The following is a 19,177-nucleotide window of genomic DNA, read 5'->3' on the forward strand; positions in this document are numbered from 1 at the left end:
GGACAGTAATTTGGTTTTCAGAACTATTTAAATATTCCCTGATTAACAAAAGCAAAATATTTATTTATTTATTTATTTATTTATTTTTAAAAATATATTTTATTGATTTTTTACAGAGGAAGGGAGAGAGATAGTCAGAAACATCGATGAGAGAGAAACATCGATCAGCTGCCTCCTGCACATCTCCCATTGGGGATGTGCCCGCAACCAAGGCACATGCCCTTGACCGGAATCGAACCTGGGACCCTTCAGTCCGCAGGTGGACGCTCTATCCACTGAGCAAAACGGTTTCGGCAAAAGCAAAATATTTATACCACAACTACAGTTTTGCTTTGGCTGCATTATTTCCTGAAATGTACTTGTTTTCTAAGAGATTATTTCTTACTATTTGGATAATTTCAGGAAGTAGTCAAAGGTTACAAAAACTCACCCAAAATACCAATCTTGTCCTCTTTATAAGCAAGCACTGTAGTTTAAGTGCTGACTTGTAAGTAATTAATGATTATCATTGATAAAACAGCTCGTTATATTTTTGGCTTTTGATATCATCTTTATGTCAAAACGTAATAATTTGATTAGGTAAATATATCTTATTTTGTTAGTACAGTGGGGCCTTGACTTACGAGTGTCCCGACTAATGAGTTTTTTGAGATCAGCTGTCTCTCTGCTGATTTTTTGCTTTGAGTTGACAGAGTAATTTGAGTTAAGGAGCTCCTTAACGAGGTTGGTCTCGAACGAATTAAACTCGTAAGTCAAGGCCCCACTGTATGCCTACCCTATATGTGATACAGATGTGACCTAAAAGAACAGGGCTAGTGGTGACGTAACAACCCATAATTGCAGATTTGCTGGAAGAACAAATAGTAACAAAATTATTTTTGCTTGGAGTATTTTTTAGTTAAGTTAAAGTAATGACAGTGCCAAGGAACTCAAGATATCTGACTTTCTAAGGAATAGAACATCTAATAAGTTTTAGTACAGAGTCACTGTTGAATTTTAGTGGTTTATAGTCAGGAAATGCTGTTGGTCATTAGAAGTTACGAGGCAAAAACATTTGGTTCTAATTCAGTGGTTCTCAACCTGTGGGTCGCAACCCCTTTGGGGGTCGAACGACCCTTTCATAGGGGTCGCCTAAGACCATCGAAAACACTTATATAATTACATATTGTTTTTGTGATTAATCACTGTGCTTTAATTATGTTCAATTTGTAACAATGAAAATACATCCTGCATATCAGATATTTACATTGAGTCATAACTAGCAAAATTAGTTATGAAGTAGCAACGAAAATAATTTTATGGTTGGGGGTCACCACCACATGAGGAACTGTATTAAAGGGTCGTAGCATTAGGGAAGTTGAGAACCACTGTTCTAATTATATGTGTTAGCATATTCTTTTTAAAGGTAACATAAAAAGTAAACCTTTGAAAGAATTAACAGAGCATTGCTTATTTAGGCAATTCTTAAAACTTTGGCTGGTAATTCCTATTAAGAATTGATGAGTTGAAAAATTAACTTGCCTATTGTTTCTGATATTTACATGCCTGATTTTTCTTTAATTGGAAATGGAGCTGTCAGAAAGATATTTTGAAATTATTTGGAAAACCACACTGACTTCTACCTAATCTATGATGAAGCCATAGAAGAAAGTACAGGCATACCTCAGAGATATTGTGGGTTAGATTCCAGACCGCCTCAATAAAGCTGATATCACAATAAAGTGAGTCATAATCTTTTTGCTGGTAAGCTGTCTTGGCTTCAATTTGTTTTAAAAAACAAACAAAGTGACATCCCTGAAGTGTAGTAAAACGAGGTATGGCTGTACCATAACTGTGAATAATGTAACCATTGGTAGCCTGAGCAAAATCAGTCACGAAAACCATCTGAAATAATTGGGTCATTGGTATTTTATTAGTTCATCTTCTATTCATATATTAGGTCATTTCTTGCAAAATCTAATGATACATAAAATCTCTTCCCTTCAGTACCTTACTCTTTAAGAAGCTTTGTAGCCCTAACCGGTTTAGCTCAATGGATAAAGCCTGGGCTCTCGGACTGAAGGGTCTCAGGTTCAATTCCGGTCAAGGGCATGTACCTTGGTTGCGGGCACATCCCCAGTAGGAGGTGTGCAGGAGGCAGCTGATCGATGTTTTTCTCTCATCGATGTTTCTAACTCTCTACCCCTCTCCCTTCCTCTCTATAAAAAAATCAATAAAATATGTATTTTTTTTTTTTTTTAAAAAGAAGCTTTGTAGTCTAGTGGGAAAGGGAACTACAAGTAAAAGTAAATAAGTTACAAGAATGTTGGGCATAGTAACTGTAGAGATGGGGGTGTAAGAGAAGGGCAGCCAGCAGATTGGACTACAGGAAGGCAGTATTTAAGTATGGTCCTGCAGATAAAGAAGATAAGGACATGTCAGAACATTTCAAGTAGGAGGTAAAGGAGATATGAAGCATACTTATTTATGTGCAGTAATGAGCGTATTTTGATGGAAAATGAGGCTGACTTCGTTGGTGGGAACCAGATCATAAAGCACCTTGGGTGGTTTGGACTTTGAACTTTATCTTGAAAGCTGTACTAGATTTCAAGCAGAGTAATAACTTGTATCTTGTTTTTAAAATATATTTTACTGTTTTTTTACAGAAAGGAAGGGAGAGGGATAGAGAATTAGAAACATCAGTGGGAGAGAAACATTGATCAGCTGCCTCCTGCACACCCCCTACTGGGGATGTGCCGGGAACCAAGGTACATGCCCTTGACTGGAATCGAACCTGGGACCCTTCAGTCTGCAGGCCGACGCTCTATCCACTGAGCCAAACCGGTTAGGGCTATAACTTGTATCTTTAAAAGGCTACAATAGGACAAAGCTGTAGTGAAGGCAGGAATACCAGTGCCAAGTCATTGTCATAATGGTAGACAAAAGATGTAGTCCCCCATTTTCCATGGCAGGGGATATCTTCCAAGATCCCCAGAGGATGCCTGGAGCCATAGAAAGTGCCCAACCCTATATATACTATGTGTTTTCCTATGCATACATCCCTGTGATAAAAATTAATTTGTGAATTAGACATTTACAACAGTAATAAAAGAGAACAATTAGTACTAGAAGCCCGATGCACAAAATTTGTGCAAGGGTAGGCCTTCCTTCCCCCAGCTGCCAGCACTGGCTTCCCTCTGGCACCCAGGACCCAGGCTTCCCTGGCAGCCCTGGCTTCGCCTGGAAGAACGTCTAGTCTAATTAGCATATTACGCTTTCATTATTATAGTGTAGAAAAACTATGTGGGTTTTCTCAAAATATCTTACTGTACTGTATTTACCTATTCCAGTAAAAGTGCTTTTGGCTTTACTTTGGCCTATACGAATTGCCAATGTCACCACTTTTGCCCTTTGGGCCCTTAATTAAGTAAAACAGGTTACTTGAACACAAGTACCGCAATACTGTGACATATCTGATAGTAAGTGACTAATGAGCAGGAGATAAGCCTAGGTATGCTGGACAGAGAGGGATGCTTCATGTTATGGGTGGGATCGAGTGGGACAGCACACCTTAAGAACTGCATTCGTCCCTAGCCAATTTGGCTCGGTGGATAGAGCAATCGGCCTGCAGACTGAAGTGTTCCAGGTTCGATTCCTGCCAAGGGCACATGCGCAGCTTGCGGGCTCGATCCCACAGTAAGGGGCGTGCAAGAGGCAGCCAGTCAATGGTTCTCTCTCATCATTGATGTTTCCCTCTCTCTCTTCCTTTCCCTTCCTCTCTGAAATCAATAAAAATACATTTTTTAAAATACTGCATGCAATTTAAAACAAGAATTGGTTATTTCTTGTCTTGAATTTTTCATTTAATATTTTCTGACTGGGTAACAAACTGCAGAAATGAAACCACAGCTAAGGGAAGGGATCACTGTAGTAAGATCTTGAGCTAAGGTAACAGGGGCAGTGGGCATGCCAAAGGAGAGTAGGATAATTCAAGAGATTTTAAGGCTCATTACAATTTGTAACTACTTTGAGAAGATGAGACAGTCAATGATGAGATCCTGATTTGTAACTACTATTGTCATTTCAGTTTTAGACATATGAGACATCTAAGTAGGAATATTTGTAGGCATTTGAATATATGTCCTGGAATGAAAATCATCAAAGCAAGACTCAAGAGTATGGGTCAGGAGATAAAAGCAGAAGATGGATCTGTGTGAATGTTAACATTTTAGGCTTGCCATAGTGGAAGAGTATAGACACTGAGAAGGAGCAACGTGGACTGATAGCAAAACCAGGGTAGAAGGTGTGGTGTCTAAAGCAGAGATTCAATATAAATCCTGGGTTTCTAAGATTTGGGTCAGTTTACTGATCAAAGTATTCCTTTTTTTTTCTTCTTTGTTGTATTTTCTGTTTGACAATTTATGGTAAATTTGGTAGAGAATTTTGGGTTTTTTTGATGGCATAGCTTATTACTCTGAATCTTGTGGTTATACCAGTTTTTCCTCTTTGATTGTAGAATTTTAGTGTTACATTGTAACCTTGAAATATTTTCATTTCACAAATTTTTTTTTTTAACAAATGAAATGAAATTTGGCTTTGCCTAAATCTCATCATTAGATTGCCTTTTCAGAAGCAGCCAGATAATAGCATTTGACTGTGAAACTTGGAATGAAGGCTTAAAAAACTTTTGGACTTGGATTTTATAAGAACTTTTTAGGATTATCTTTAAATTGTTAATTGTATGCCGTATAGACTAGATAGTACGAAAAGGAAAGAGTTTGGAGTGCAAAAGACTCAGTTTAAATTGTTCTTTCATTTCTAATTTGCATGTTTCTTTGAACTTGATTTTTCAGCAGTAAATTGATTTCTTTTAAACCCCAGGTATATCCTGTTCAATTTTCCTCTCTGTAACATATCTCATTGCATGTCTCTTTACCAGACTGTAAGTCCATCAAGATAAGAAATTGTTCTGTCTATCCCTTATACATGCCTCCTATATAGAAGGGAGTTAGATTAATTCAACTAGTACTTAATTATTTTACAGAGCGCTGTGGGTTAAATGAGCTATATTAAAGTGTCAGAACTATAGAAGTTTTTATTTGCCTAACACCCAGAATGGGCAAGTGAAAAAACTCATTTTACGTTATGTACATACTCTAGTCACTCTAAATTTTCAAATAACATCTTTGTCTATCCAAGGGCAATTAAGCAATTTTATATTTTCTATTACCTTAAAATCCTGACTCTGTCATCATTCTTTGATTGGTGTTGATCAGTGGTTTTCATAAGATCTGGATTTAAATCTAGGTTCTATGATACATTATTTGTGCACTTGAGAATTTTAAATTCCTTCTTTAAGCCCCTCTTTATTCATCCATAAAATGGGGGACAATGATATCTTTTTCTTGGTATTGGTTAAATTAATGTAAAGTCCTAGCAAGTAGTTTCATGCACATGTTGCTTCATACTAATGTATGTAATATTTATTTGCTAAGGGAGTTCTTCACAATCAAATTCTAATAAGCAAAACAACAAAGGAGAAAGAATACTGCTATAACTTGAAAATTTGTTTTCTGTTAAAATGTAAGAACAAATCCACATTGTTTTCCAAATCTAGTAATCCTGTGAATTGATTTGCTGTGGAGAATTCAGTATGCTTTTGAAGAAGAAACTTCCATGGTGTTAAATGAGAAATTTGAGGGGCCAATTTGGAATTAAACTGTCTTTAAAAAACCTATTTATTTCTGTTCTGCTTCTAGTGAAGGTAGTTGTATGTTACCTGCAATAGCTAACAATTTGGTTTGCCCGTGGCCAGGATGATACAAAACCTTTTGTGTGTATATTACTATCATTCTACAAATGTAAGAATTTATTTTCAAATTATAGTTTGTTTAATAATATTGCATATTGACTTTATTGCTAAGTATACTTTTGTGAAAATCAAGACCTAGAACATTTGTTTCTGGATAAATTTTTAAATTCTTTGGTGACTTATGTAAAATGGGATTTAAGTAAATTAGCATTCATGGTTCTATAGTAAATTTTGATTGTTTTTCCTTGAATATGAGCTGGATTTTAGGTAATTGAGCCTTTTATTGCAGTGTAAGTATTAGGTAATTTTGTTTTGTTATTAGAGAAATGCTTAGAAAATAGAAGTGTTACATTTGGATTATTTAACAGTAATGTTTTAAGTATCAGTTAAGCATATTTTTTTTTCCCACAGAATGACAGCCCATATCAAGGTGGTGTATTCTTTTTGACAATTCATTTTCCTACAGACTACCCCTTCAAACCACCTAAGGCAAGTATCTCCCCTCCCCCCCCCCCCCAAAAAAAATCTGTTAGTGTATAGATTTATATTTTATTTCAGAGAAATAGAGCATTCTTAATAATAGAGAACAGACTGACAGCTGTCAGGGGAGGAGGGTTATCTGGCTGGGTGGAAAAAAAAGGTGAAGGAATTAAGAAAAAAAAAAATCTGGTAGGCACAGACAACAGTATGATGATTACCAGATTACCAGAGGAAAGTGGAGATGGGAGGAGGTAGAAGAGAATATAGGAGAGATAAATGGTAATGGAAAGAGACTTGGGATGGTGAACACATAAGACAATATATAGATGTTGTATTATAGAATTGTACACTTGAAATTTAATATAATTTTATTAGCCACTGCACCCCAATAAATTCAATAAAAAAGGAAATTAGGGTTTTGCATAATTAAGGCTAAATTGATTTATGTTATATATAATGGATAAGAATAATTGAGGCATTATATTAAATTGAGTCATTGATAAAGAATGCTGACTCTTAATCTTTAGTTAAAACAGAAGCTAGACCTGGATTTGAATTTTGTAAATGGAGGTAAGGAATACCTTATCTTTAATGTTGTCAGGCTCAAATATGCTATGTCGGATTCCCCCCCCTTTATTGTTTTTATACAGATTTGGATTATTAACCCTACTATCTTGTAATAGTAGGTTTCTGGTGTTCAGTTACAGAATCCTTGTGCACATATTGCTGCAACTTATACTATCACTGTGTTGGAGTTTAGGCAGAGTATAATTACTTTGGGAATTTGAGTTTGCATGCATAACTAAATAACTATCAAAACTTAGAGTTGCTTAATGCACTGACTAAGGTGGGCTGGTTTACAGGTGTCAAAACAGCTCCTTTACTTTTCAAAGCAGTTGACATAAATTCAACCTATGCAAATAACTATAGAAGATAATATACATATAGAACATTGACACTTCACTATGACCATCTTCATCATCTTATGGGTGCAGTATGACATTTACTTTAGATGAAACACCTTGGTGATATTCAAAGGTGTGTACTGTATTTTATGTACAGTGGAAATGCAAAGTCAAATCTATACCTTTGTAACTTGATACCTTAAATTAGCTGGTCTATAAATTTTGGTTTACAATCAGCAATTTCTTTATTTTTTAATGAGTGTTAAAATAAAAATACCCTTCAAGTTACTCTTTGATACTTATGACATGGTAGGACCTAAGAAAACCTTCGGAACATTCACTATACTATTGAGACTACAGTGGAACCTCATTTCTTGAACATCTCCCATCTCGAACAATTCACTTCACAACATGATAACCCTTTCATGCTGATACCTGTATGATTAGTCACACATCTTTCAAGTTACAAAGAGAATATGCACTTAAATATGAGTTAAAATCTCAGGATATTATTTATACTGTGAATATTTGTGTGCTTTTTGCTTATAATTGTTAAATTTTCATTTATTGTACATTTCCTTTGTTAAATTTTCATTTATATTTCATGTCCTTGCTGTTGTTTTTAAGTATTTATAGATTAAACAGTACAATAGACATGTACTGTATATAATAAAGGTTAAAATGGAATCATTTGAGGCTCTGGGACATACTAATTTAATTTACATTATTTCTAACAGGAAAAAATGATTGTTTTCGAACAGCCTACCAGAATGAATTAATTCGAGAAACGAGGTTCCACTGTAATACTCTTGCCCCAAAGTTATATTTTCCATTTTAATTAAAAAAGGAACTCCTGAAGGATTTTTGATCAGAATATAAATATCAGTTTCTATAATTTTTGGTCTTTTTATGTATATAAATTAGGTTTTAGCAATTTGATTTTTAAAAACTATGATAATATTTTAAGCCTTGCTAAAAGTCTTCTACAGAACCTCTACCTAAGTTAGGATGCTTGTTTTTATTTAGGAGAAATGCCTAAAGGTTTTTTATTTATTTTAGGTTGCATTTACAACAAGAATTTATCATCCAAATATTAACAGTAATGGCAGCATTTGTCTCGATATTCTAAGATCACAGTGGTCTCCTGCATTAACTATTTCTAAAGGTAAACTAAAGGCATTGTCTTGAACTGCTCTGATTTTCTAATAGTTAAAGGAGTTTTAGTTTTGCACCTACTTGTCTGCGTATTATGCTGACTTTGGTAAGAGATGGGGAAGGAATAAGTTACATCATCTTTGCTGTTTTTGCATTATTGATTAAAGAGATTTGTGGGAAGGAGGTAAAATTCAAATTAGGGTGTTGGGGCATTGTTTTCAAATAATAAAAGCAAAGTGATTTCTGTAGTATTTTTCAATCTTAAACTACTTGTACTTCTCGCTTACTTACTTGCTGTCTTTGAACTAAAATGGCATACCTAAATTTAATAGAGCTTTTAAATTTTGAGGTTTCCAGTACAAGATAATTTTGATTTTGCTGTTATGTGTTTATTATTTAAGATTAAAAAACATTTTGATGAACCTTTATTAAGCCCTTTAAAAAAAATTTAAGGTATGTGTTATGAGAACATGATAGTTTGTTACTACTTAATAACAGTCGAAAATTAGAGAATCTTCTTGGAAATCTCTCTAGATCAGTTCTACTTTTCTACCTTTAATAGGGATTTATTATGTGACATCTCTAATAGGTTGTCTGGTCTTTGTATGAATATTCTGGATGGAGATATGGAGTATCTCTCCATCTTTATCTCCTTTTTTTTTATCTCACTTTTCACCCCACAGATAAAAATCACCTACCACAAAACTACTTAATGGGAAGGAAGTCTGCCTTCAAGTAATTTTCAGTTTTGGGTATTGGCTTAGCATTCCTTAGGTACACAAAATTAGGTTTTTAATGTTGTGAGTATGATAAATGCAAGCTGAAACAGGATTTAAGACAGGATATCATAAATTTTTTCAGATGTTTGTTTAATGCATTTGAATCTCCTTAAGGGGTAGTACAGGATTTCTCAAACTTTTGACTAAAATCACTTTTGGGGGAGAGAAGAACAATTTGCTGCCATAATTTTTTCAAGTGTGACCTAATTTTAAAACCTGTTTTCACCCTCTTGGAGGCATTTCCATTTTCTTTCAAGTTAGGCTCTCTTACCCACCTGGTACCTGGTATTTTGATTACCTTAAATAGTAGGTTACAAGTTTTTTGCCATTGCTGGGAATGCACTATTATATTGAACATTATGTTTCTGTAAGTACAGGCTGAGTTTTATATTTGCTCTCGCACTTGGGTTTAAAATTATGTTTTCTGTAATAATACATTGATTTTTTTTATGGTATTTTCTTTGTCTTCATCTAAAGATTGTCGTACCCACTTCAGGTTTTTATATCTGAAAATTGCATAACACCTTGCACAATGTCTGGCACATCCTAGGCATTTAAAATGACAGATTCATGATGCTTGGCATCTTCCATGTTGAATAGGATAAGGGTAAGAGTTAGCATTGAAAGCTCATTTAGTAATAGACCACGGTGTTGTTTCATTTAGTCCGTACTTTTAGGTATGTGGCCTCTACCTTGTAAAGTCGAGGGAAGAAAACATATAGTCAGTGGAGCAGTTAGGAGTTTTTTTGAAACTTCTTAAGGGGAGGGCAGGATAGAATGGACTTTTTTTTTTTTAAATTATACTGTACAGCTAAGAATAGTAGGGTATGGATGTTCCCCAAATATATTCTTATTAAAAGCTATTTTTCTCCCTCAGGACTAAGAAATTCTAGTGACTTAAATTCTAATGCCACCTAGTTAAAGAATAACAGTGGCATTATTTGACTATCTTGGAACTCTGGAGTTTGGCAATATTTTTATAGCTAGTACTAAACCCAACAAAGCTCTATTTTTAGCATGTTTTTTTTACCAGGACCTTGTCTCCTGTGAAGCAAAATATCTGTAAATATTTTTCTCATTAAGTTGAAGATATAAACTAATAAAAATCTTTTGAAGATTTAGGTTTATAATTGCTTTTGATTTCTAGTTTCATACTGTTGTGGTCAGAAAAGATGCTTTATAAAGTTTCAGTCTTGAATTAATTGAAGCTTGTTTTATGGCCTACAGTGTACCTGTCCTAGAGAATGTTCCATGTACACTTAAAAAGAATGTGTATTCTGCAGTTTTTAGATGAAATGTTCTTAAATATATGTTAAGATCATCTGGTGAAATGTGACATTTCAGGCCATTGTTTTCTTACTGATTTTCTGTCTGGATGATCTATCCTTTGATGTAAGTGGGTATAGTAATGTTTTTAAATGCACTTTTAAAAATTCAAAATCCCGATCCTGGGTAACCACATTTGTTTTCTTGCAGTTCTTTTATCCATTTGTTCACTGCTATGTGATCCAAACCCAGATGACCCCCTAGTGCCAGAGATTGCACGGATCTATAAAACAGACAGAGATAAGTAAGTATGTAGTAGTTTGTAATTTTTCTGAATGAGTTAGGTTTATACTCTGCTGTAAGTTGTGGCAATGCCAAGAAGACTTGATGCTAATTTCTGGTAAGATGATAGTCATTAGTAGGTTTTAGTTATGTGACAGTGAATAATAGCCCCTCTAAAATGTTTTATTTTCTAACATGTTCAACACTTTGTCACTTTAATTATTAAGTTTTGGGGAAGAAAGCAAATTCTTCACCACAATTATGTTTTGAAAATAATATTGGTACTATTTTAAAACTTTGGTCTAAATTTCTCAAATATCTGAACTATTTTTATGTACAACTTTACCATTATAATTTTTGTATTTATAATTAATACTAAGTATACTTGTTCAATTAGGTACAATAGGTTAGCAAGAGAGTGGACAGAGAAATACGCTATGTTGTAGGGTAAGAGGATCTGCACTCTATGGTGCGCTTATTCATGGTACTGCCAGCACTTGAGTGCTGCATGCTTTAAGGCACTGTATTAACTAACAAACGGTAACCAATGTGGCAGTTTTCTGAAAACGGTTCTTTAACTGCTTGATCTCTGTTTAGCGTGAAAGAATACCCAGTAGTTATTGCTTGAGAGTATTTTTGCATGACAAAGTAGTTATATAGCACTAGTAAGAAATGGGAATTTAAATAATAATCTTTCAAACCTCCATGGTGTTTACATTTTAAAATTGGTATATTTTAAACTTTGTACCAATAATGTATGGAATGTGATGATGTAGTTTAGATTTTGCTGAGATAATAATGAAAGGGGGGAAAACTTTTAATTAAGCCTATGCCTTTAATTAAGCCTATGCCTATAAACTAAATGTTCATTACTGACATGCATGCAGTAGTGTTAGCTCTACTTTGTGGCTCCCTATATGTTAAGTGAAACCTTTGTTTAAAAGTGCTGGCTTTTTGAGAGGGTATCCTTAAATAAAAGTAACCATGAATTGGTATAAAGAACTTCTATATGTTAAAGTTGAGGAAAGTGCTTGAACCATGTTTAGTTCTTGTTGAAATGAAGATAGTTAATACTTTATAAAGTTCAAAACTGTAAATATCTAAAAGTTCTGTGCCCTTTGACATATATTTATTTCTTTAGTTTATCATTATGTTTTTTGTTGCTAAGTTAAGACTATGGAATGGGTGTAATGGAGAAATTGATGGCATTTATCAATAGTAGTGATCTTCCTCAGCATGAATAACCTTGCTTTTGTGTGAATTACCTGTTGGTTTTTTTTAAGCGAAGTTATTTCCAGTATTACCTAGAGATTCCAATTCATCAGGTCTCAAGTGAGGCTTGTTATCTCCAATCACCGCATTATTTGAAAATAACCCACGTGGTGACACATACCACTCACACCCACCTCTTGAAAACTACTCTTTTACCATCTTCTCCAATGTCTTAATCTTCTGCCTGTGCTTAAGTCTTAAAGGCATTTTCTGATATTACTCGGGGTCAAAGTCTAGGATTCGAATAAAATGGTTTAATTAACTGTTTTGTTCTGGCTTTGATGGAAATTTCTATAGATGTACAGAATGTGTGTGCTGTTCTGACAACTCCACGATGAACTGTAAACTTTTTTTAAATGTTAAAATTAGTTGGAATGGGTACTAATTGTAGATTTTCTATGAGAACATTAGCTCAGTTGGTAGGGCAGATAAAAGGTCTTTGATTTTTGTTAGCTTCCCCAATCTCAGTGCCACTTTGTTGTGTTTATTAAAATACTACGTTTAGTATTTTGGAGGCATAAGGTTCTTATTTTCCACAGTGCTTTGAATACCAATACTATTTCTCCCTGTTGGCTTTATTCTAATCACAGCCATTAGATGACTTTAAAATGAGTCTGGAGCTAAAATAGAAGTCTTTCCCTTTTAAGTATTAATTCTTTAACTTTTTAAATAACATATTCTTTGTTTACAGGTACAACAGAATATCTCGGGAATGGACTCAGAAGTATGCCATGTGATGCTACCTTAAAGTCAGAATAACCTGCATTATAGCTGGAATAAACTTTAAATTACTGTTCCTTTTTTGATTTTCTTATCCGGCTGCTCCCCTATCAGACCTCATCTTTTTTAATTTTATTTTTTGTTTACCTCCCTCCATTCATTCACATGCTCATCTGAGAAGACTTAAGTTCTTCCAGCTTTGGACAATAACTGCTTTTAGAAACTGTAAAGTAGTTACAAGAGAACAGTTGCCCAAGATTCAGAATTTTTTTAAAAAATGGAGCATGTGTATTATGTGGCCAATGTCTTCACTCTAATTTGGTTATGAGACTAAAACCATTCCTCACTGCTCTAACATGCTGAAGAAATCATCTGAGGGGGAGGGAAATGGAGGCTCAGTTGTCGCATCCAAGGAAACAGCATTATTCTAGCAGCATCCATTCTTGTTTAAGCCTTCCACTGTTAGAGATCTGAGGTTACATGATATACTTTATGCTCATAACTGATGTGGCTGGAGAATTGGTATTGAATTTATAGCATCAGCAGAACAGAAAATGTGATGTATTTTATGCATGTCAATAAAGGAATGACCTGTTCTTGTTCTACAGAGAATGGAAATTGGAAGTCAAAACACCCTTTGTATTCCAAAATAGGGTCTCAAACATTTTGTAATTTTCATTTAAATTGTTAGGAGGCTTGGAGCTATTAGTTAATCTATCTTCCAATACACTGTTTAATATAGCACTGAATAAATGATGCAAGTTGTCAATGGATGAGTGATCAACTAATAGCTCTGCTAGTAATTGATTTATTTTTCTTCAATAAAGTTGCATAAACCAATGAGTTAGCTGCCTGGATTAATCAGTATGGGAAACAATCTTTTGTAAATGCAAAGCTGTTTTTGTATATACTGTTGGGATTTGCTTCATTGTTTGACATCAAATGATGATGTAAAGTTCAAAAGAGTGAATATTTTGCCATGTTCAGTTAAAAGTGCACAGTCTGTTACAGGTTGACACATTGATTGACCTGATTTATGCAGAATTAATAAGCTATTCAGATAGTGTAGCTTTAATATGCTGCACATGATACTGGCAACCCTGGAGTTCATAGATGGACTGGGGACCCAGCAGTTTTAAACATGTATATGGAGTTGAAGAAATTTATTTTCCAGGTGCAACCCCCATCTAAATTTTTCTTCACCTTGTACACTTGACAGCTAAAAAAACCATAACATGGGAGTAACAATGGGTTTAAATTTACAAAATAAAGTACTGTTTGGTGTGGGAGTTGTCATGAGGCTATGTTGAAGTGACTTAACTATGTGGGATATTGAGTATCCATTGAAATGGGTTTGTTCAGCCATTTACATTAATGAGCATTTAAATGCAACAGATATCATTTCAGGTGACCTAACATGAATGAATAAAAGTCAATGCTATTGGATAATTTTTCGTTTGACAAGTGCTATGTGTGCCACTAATTTAACTTCTGTAGCAACAAGGGCATTATCATTCTTCACCCTTCCTAATTCTGACCATATAGTTTTACCCTTTTCCTAGTTATTTTGATTTGTCCATTGCTTTCTTACAATCTGTATCCGATTTCTAGCACGTCTGACCTTTCTCCACTTCCACATTTTTGCACTGCTTACACTATGTGCAATATTATTTCTTGTCTGCACACATGTGGAAAGCTAGATATAAAATAAATGTTATAGCTTGATTTTTATAAACATTTTAATATGTAGTTTGGACATGATTTATTGACTGAGATTCTCTAAACTGGAAGTGAAATGCATGCCTTCCGAACATGTTCTGGCTTTGTTAATTCTGTAATAAGCATTTCATTGAGAAATACCAATCTAACGACAATTCTATCCAATGAGTGATTTTTTTAAATTTAAATTTTTTGCTTAAAAATTGACTCCTTAAGGGTAGGTGTCATACATTTAAAACTTTTGGATTCAAATTACAAATGAAAACTTAACATACTGCTCTCTACAAGCTAAGATACACTGTCCTTTGGCTCTATTTTCAAAATATTTACTTTTGAGAATCTACTCTCAAAATAACAGCTTTAGTGGGCATATTATTATTTGAAAGCCAACCATCAAACACCTGCTGTTGGATCGCTAATTGGCTTTCAGCTTGACCTTCTTAGCCATAGATAACTCTTAAGTACTTATAGAGATGACTTTCTTACACCATTGATTGTTTAACATTAGATGTGTCCAGTTCTCTGTATCTGACTTGATTTCTACAACATTTCTATGTCACTTCTAAAGGAATGAGCCATAAAGGCTTCTCCAGGCTTAAGAGAACAGTAAAGTACATACCTGGAAACCAACATTTTTGAGTGTATGGACACTGGACTTGAGATCATCTCCAATGAAACCTTTAAAAGAATCCAAGAATTTGCCCTTTGATTCCCATTTACGTTACTAGTGCCATGTGTAGGACTCACGTGAATATTGGCAGATTAAAAAGTGATTTTGGTTCTTGTATATTTCCTATATCTTTTAATGGACAAACTCAAGTAGTTTCTGTAACCTATGAGAATTACAGTCCAGTGGACTTGCTAATAGTAAATTATATTGTGAGTGGACTCATTTTTGTTCCTGGGCAAGTTGGCAATGTGATACTCAGATTTTTTTTTTAGAAATTCTAGTTTGCTTTCTCGTGTGGGTGTACTCACAATTTTTTAAAGTATGAATCACAACTAGTGGTCTCAGGGGTAGTGAACACTCACTTTTTTTTTTAAAATGGCTTAATTGAAATATGCTTCAGATACTTATGCTGTATTAGTGATTTGGGGGGTGACTCAAATTAGCCATGTTTTGTATTGGCATAACAAAGCTGTTAAATGATTGTTGGTTACACTTTTAGGTGAATTTGTCTTCTATTTTATGAGGAACCCAGTGCAAGTCACTAAATATTGTCTAGTAACATCTGCATAACACTTGTAATAGCTAAGGTTAATTGAGCTTAAAGGAATTGTTACCATTAAAGTCTGTTTAAAGACACTTTGGTCTTACTCAGTAATTCCAGTTAACATGAAATTCACACTTTAACCTAATATTGTTTGTAAATTCTGTCTTGAACTTAGAACTTAAAAGTATAAAGAATTAAAGATAGTGATTCTCAAAAAGTGATCCCCAAACCAGTAATACCAGTATCATCTGGGAATTTTTTTTTTTAACTCTTCCCCTGAGGATATGTTTCTATTGATTTGAGAGAGAAACATTGGTCAGTTGTCTCCTGCAGGAGCCCTGACAGGATTAAACCAGCAACCTTTTTGGTGCACAGGACAATACTCTAACCAAGCCACCCAGCCAGGGCCATTTGGGAAATTCTTTACAATGGAAATTTACTAGATGCCACTGCAGGACTATTACTGACTGAGAAACCGTAGAGTGGCACCCAGTAGCCTGTTTTAAACCAAACAGATTAATTCTGAAGTTTGTTCCTAGCTCTCTCCTTTATAACAATTCAGTAATCCTTGGACCCTAGAGTTAATTTTACAACTCCTATTTCATGGCTACAAGAACTTAGATTGTATGCCCAAGTAGTACATTTCCATATAATTGACAAATTTGTACTTTGAATTACAAATAATATTGTAGGCTGATTGACACATTTAAAATAATATACTGCAATTAATCTGAGTAACAAACATCCTGACATTCAAATTCATAACTAAGACCTTGGGGGAGCGGCAGGGCGGTATAAGTAATTCAACCAAGGTCTGGATAGTGTTGAAAAAGAGCAACCAGGTACAAAAGTGCTAAATGTTGGTTATCTAGCTGAACAAGGATTTGAACCCTGGCCTCATTCTGTTGTTTTTACATCAATTTTTTTTTTTTAACTGCAAAAGTGAGTTGTCATGTTATGGGTGTTTGCAGTGTTACTGAAATTAACATTAAATATAGCTTAAGACAGTTGGTAAAACCTTTCAATGTAATGGGGAAAGTAAATGGTAAAGGTGTTCAGAAATGGGATTTAAAAGCATGGCAGCTTCTGCCCTGCCAAGTGATGGAGAAACTTAAAAAATCAAAACTATAGTTTTCTAGAAAGGCTAGAAAAGATTGAAGTTGGCTGAACACTTGTTTTCTTTAGGACTTTAATAATGACCACTTGCATTATTTTCTGCTAATCTATAAGTACTTTGTTGCCTCATTTTGAAGAATTTTTTATAATTAACTCTAGAACAGTGCTTCTGATAATTATCTCCAAGTTGTACACTATTTCTAGATGAACTTTTTATTTTGAGCTCTCTTGATTTTTTCATGTATTGTAGGAAATGGTTTTATGAATAACACTTTCATTTTAACATTTTATTGTCTGAGACTTTGTGTAATCTCGATTCCTTGTTTATCATATCAAATTTGAATGTCAAGGTCAAACAGTGGGAGTACTTTTATGCTCTATTTACTTAACACAGTTAACCAACTGTCATTTGCTGACCTCCCAGCCATCTCTCCTGAACTGCTACCTGAAAGGGTACCTTTTAGATGTCTAAAGCTGACTTGATATCTACATACAGACATGTACACATGCATACCTGTTCTTGGCCTCAATAAATGACATTCAGTTGCACTGGCCCCAAAACTGGGCATCAACTTTGATTTCTCCACTCCTGTCAGTTCTACTTCTAAATTTTATTCAGGACCTACCTGTTTACCATATTCACTGCTGCACAATGGTCTAAAGCTCCACCATCTCAGATTATTGCAATAGCTTACTGGGTGGTCTCCCAAATCCTTCCTTCACAGCAATCTACCACACATAACACCCGGCATAATCCTTTTAAACAATGTCATATCATCCCTTTGCTACAAACCTAATGGTTTCTTATTCAGAGTAATAGCCAAAATATTAACAGCAATTTACAGGCTGTATTGACGTCCCACCACTTAATTTCTAATCACTGCTTGCCTCCACACCTTCCCCAACTCCCTCAGCTGTCACACAGGCCTCTGCTGAGACTTGAGATGTTTGCCCTTGTTCTTCCCTTGCCTAGAATGATCTTAACCTTAGATATCATATGGCTATCTCCTAATTGTTAGGTCTCTGTTCAAATGTCAACTTAGAGTGGCTTTTGACTATCCTATAGCCTATATAATAAAAGGCATATGCAAATTAGCCTGGTCTGGGAATTTGACCAGGGGGTGGGGCTGGGCAGACAACTGCCCACGGCCCCTCCCAACCGGCCCCAGCCCCCACCGGCCCCCCCAACCCCGTTTGGGGTGGGCTGGCCAGACCCCACCAGTGCATGAATTTGTGCACCGGGCCTCTACACTGAATGGCCAGATTATTATGACCACCTGATGTTTGTAGGCAAATTAGCTATAATTTTGTGCTGAAGTTGCTAGAGGGCCAGATCATTATAAACATCTGAATAGCACAACATACCTAAGTATCATTGCTGATCAAGTTCATCCTATCATGTTGATGGTGTATCCCAATGGAGATGATTTCTTCCAACAAGACAATGTGCCATGCCACGGTGCTCGCATTGTGCAGGAGTGGTTTCAAGAACATGAGGGAGACTACCTTACTTAGGACGCCTCCACAATCACCAGATCACAATCCAATTGAGTATTTGTGGGACGAAGTTAAAAGAGCCATCAGGCAGCTGGTTCCACAACCATCAAATCTCACAGAACTGGACAGTGTTATTCATCAGGCATGGTGTCAGATTCCTTGCATCACCTTTCAACATCTCATGGATTCAATGCCAAGAAGAATCGCCGCAGTATTGAAGGCAAAAGGTGGCCCAACGAAGTACTGATGGGATGGTCACAATAATCAGGCCAGTCATAATAATCTGGCCACCCAGTGTAGTTCTACATAAAATAGCAACACAGCACCACCATTATAGAGTGCACCATGGCATATTCAGTATTAACCACCTTACATGTAATATTTATTGTTTGTTTCTCCTCAACTTCACCCCAGAAGACAAAGTATAAGAACAGGGTTTTGGTCTGTGTTCTATATCCCTCAGTGACTAGATGAGGACCTTGCACATTGTTACAGTGGTCAGATATTTAATAATGAATATGAGCTTAATGGTAGACTTTGCCAAACGTATTTCTTGCTTTTTTTTTTTACTCCAAAAGTACAGAGACATATGCAACATGCTATAGAAAAATAATAAATGGAACATTCTTTACTCTCTACTACCAGTTAAATACCACCATAGCAAATAGATGGACATTTCCATTTCTATCAGTATGGATAATTACCCTGACCAACTGTCTTGTGAAAAAGCAATAAATCATGCTGGGGAAAACTTTTTAAAAATATACTTTTATTGATTTCAGAGAGGAGGGGAGAGGGAGAGCTAGAAACATCAATGATAAGAGAATCATTGACTGCCTCCTGCATGCTCCCCACTGGGAGTCGAGCCCACAACTTGGGCATGTGCCCTGACCAGGAATCAACAGTGACCACCTGGTTCATAAGTTGACACTCAACCACTGAGCCATGCTGGCTGGGCAAAAAAACTTTTTAAAAGGGAGT

The 19,177-nt window shown here is 35.3% G+C and overlaps 1 protein-coding gene across 7 annotated transcripts in view; it reads left to right on the plus strand.

Annotated features, from left to right (window-relative positions):
* UBE2D3 (ubiquitin conjugating enzyme E2 D3) overlaps window positions 1-14,099 on the plus strand; it is a 31,114-nt gene extending 17,015 nt beyond the window's left edge. For 3 of the 7 annotated variants that reach the window (XM_070391969.1, XM_070391945.1, XM_070391976.1), the window contains 5 exons: window positions 6,203-6,280; window positions 8,236-8,341; window positions 10,587-10,680; window positions 11,056-11,105; window positions 12,622-14,099. In XM_070391969.1, the coding sequence (XP_070248070.1) occupies window positions 6,203-6,280; window positions 8,236-8,341; window positions 10,587-10,680; window positions 11,056-11,104 (327 nt within the window). In that variant the 3' untranslated portion in view covers window position 11,105; window positions 12,622-14,099. Of the gene's footprint in view, window positions 1-6,182; window positions 6,281-8,235; window positions 8,342-9,014; window positions 9,067-10,586; window positions 10,681-11,055; window positions 11,106-12,621 lie in introns of those variants that run through there. The other 4 variants (XM_070391938.1, XM_070391952.1, XM_070391961.1 and 1 more) reach the window with 3 other exon arrangements.
* The last annotated feature ends 5,078 nt before the right edge of the window (window positions 14,100-19,177 follow it).

Source organism: Myotis yumanensis, unplaced genomic scaffold, assembly GCF_028538775.1.
Source record: "Myotis yumanensis isolate MYYU_CA2020_CCGP unplaced genomic scaffold, mMyoYum1.0.hap1 SCAF_1, whole genome shotgun sequence".
NCBI lineage: Eukaryota > Metazoa > Chordata > Mammalia > Chiroptera > Vespertilionidae > Myotis > Myotis yumanensis.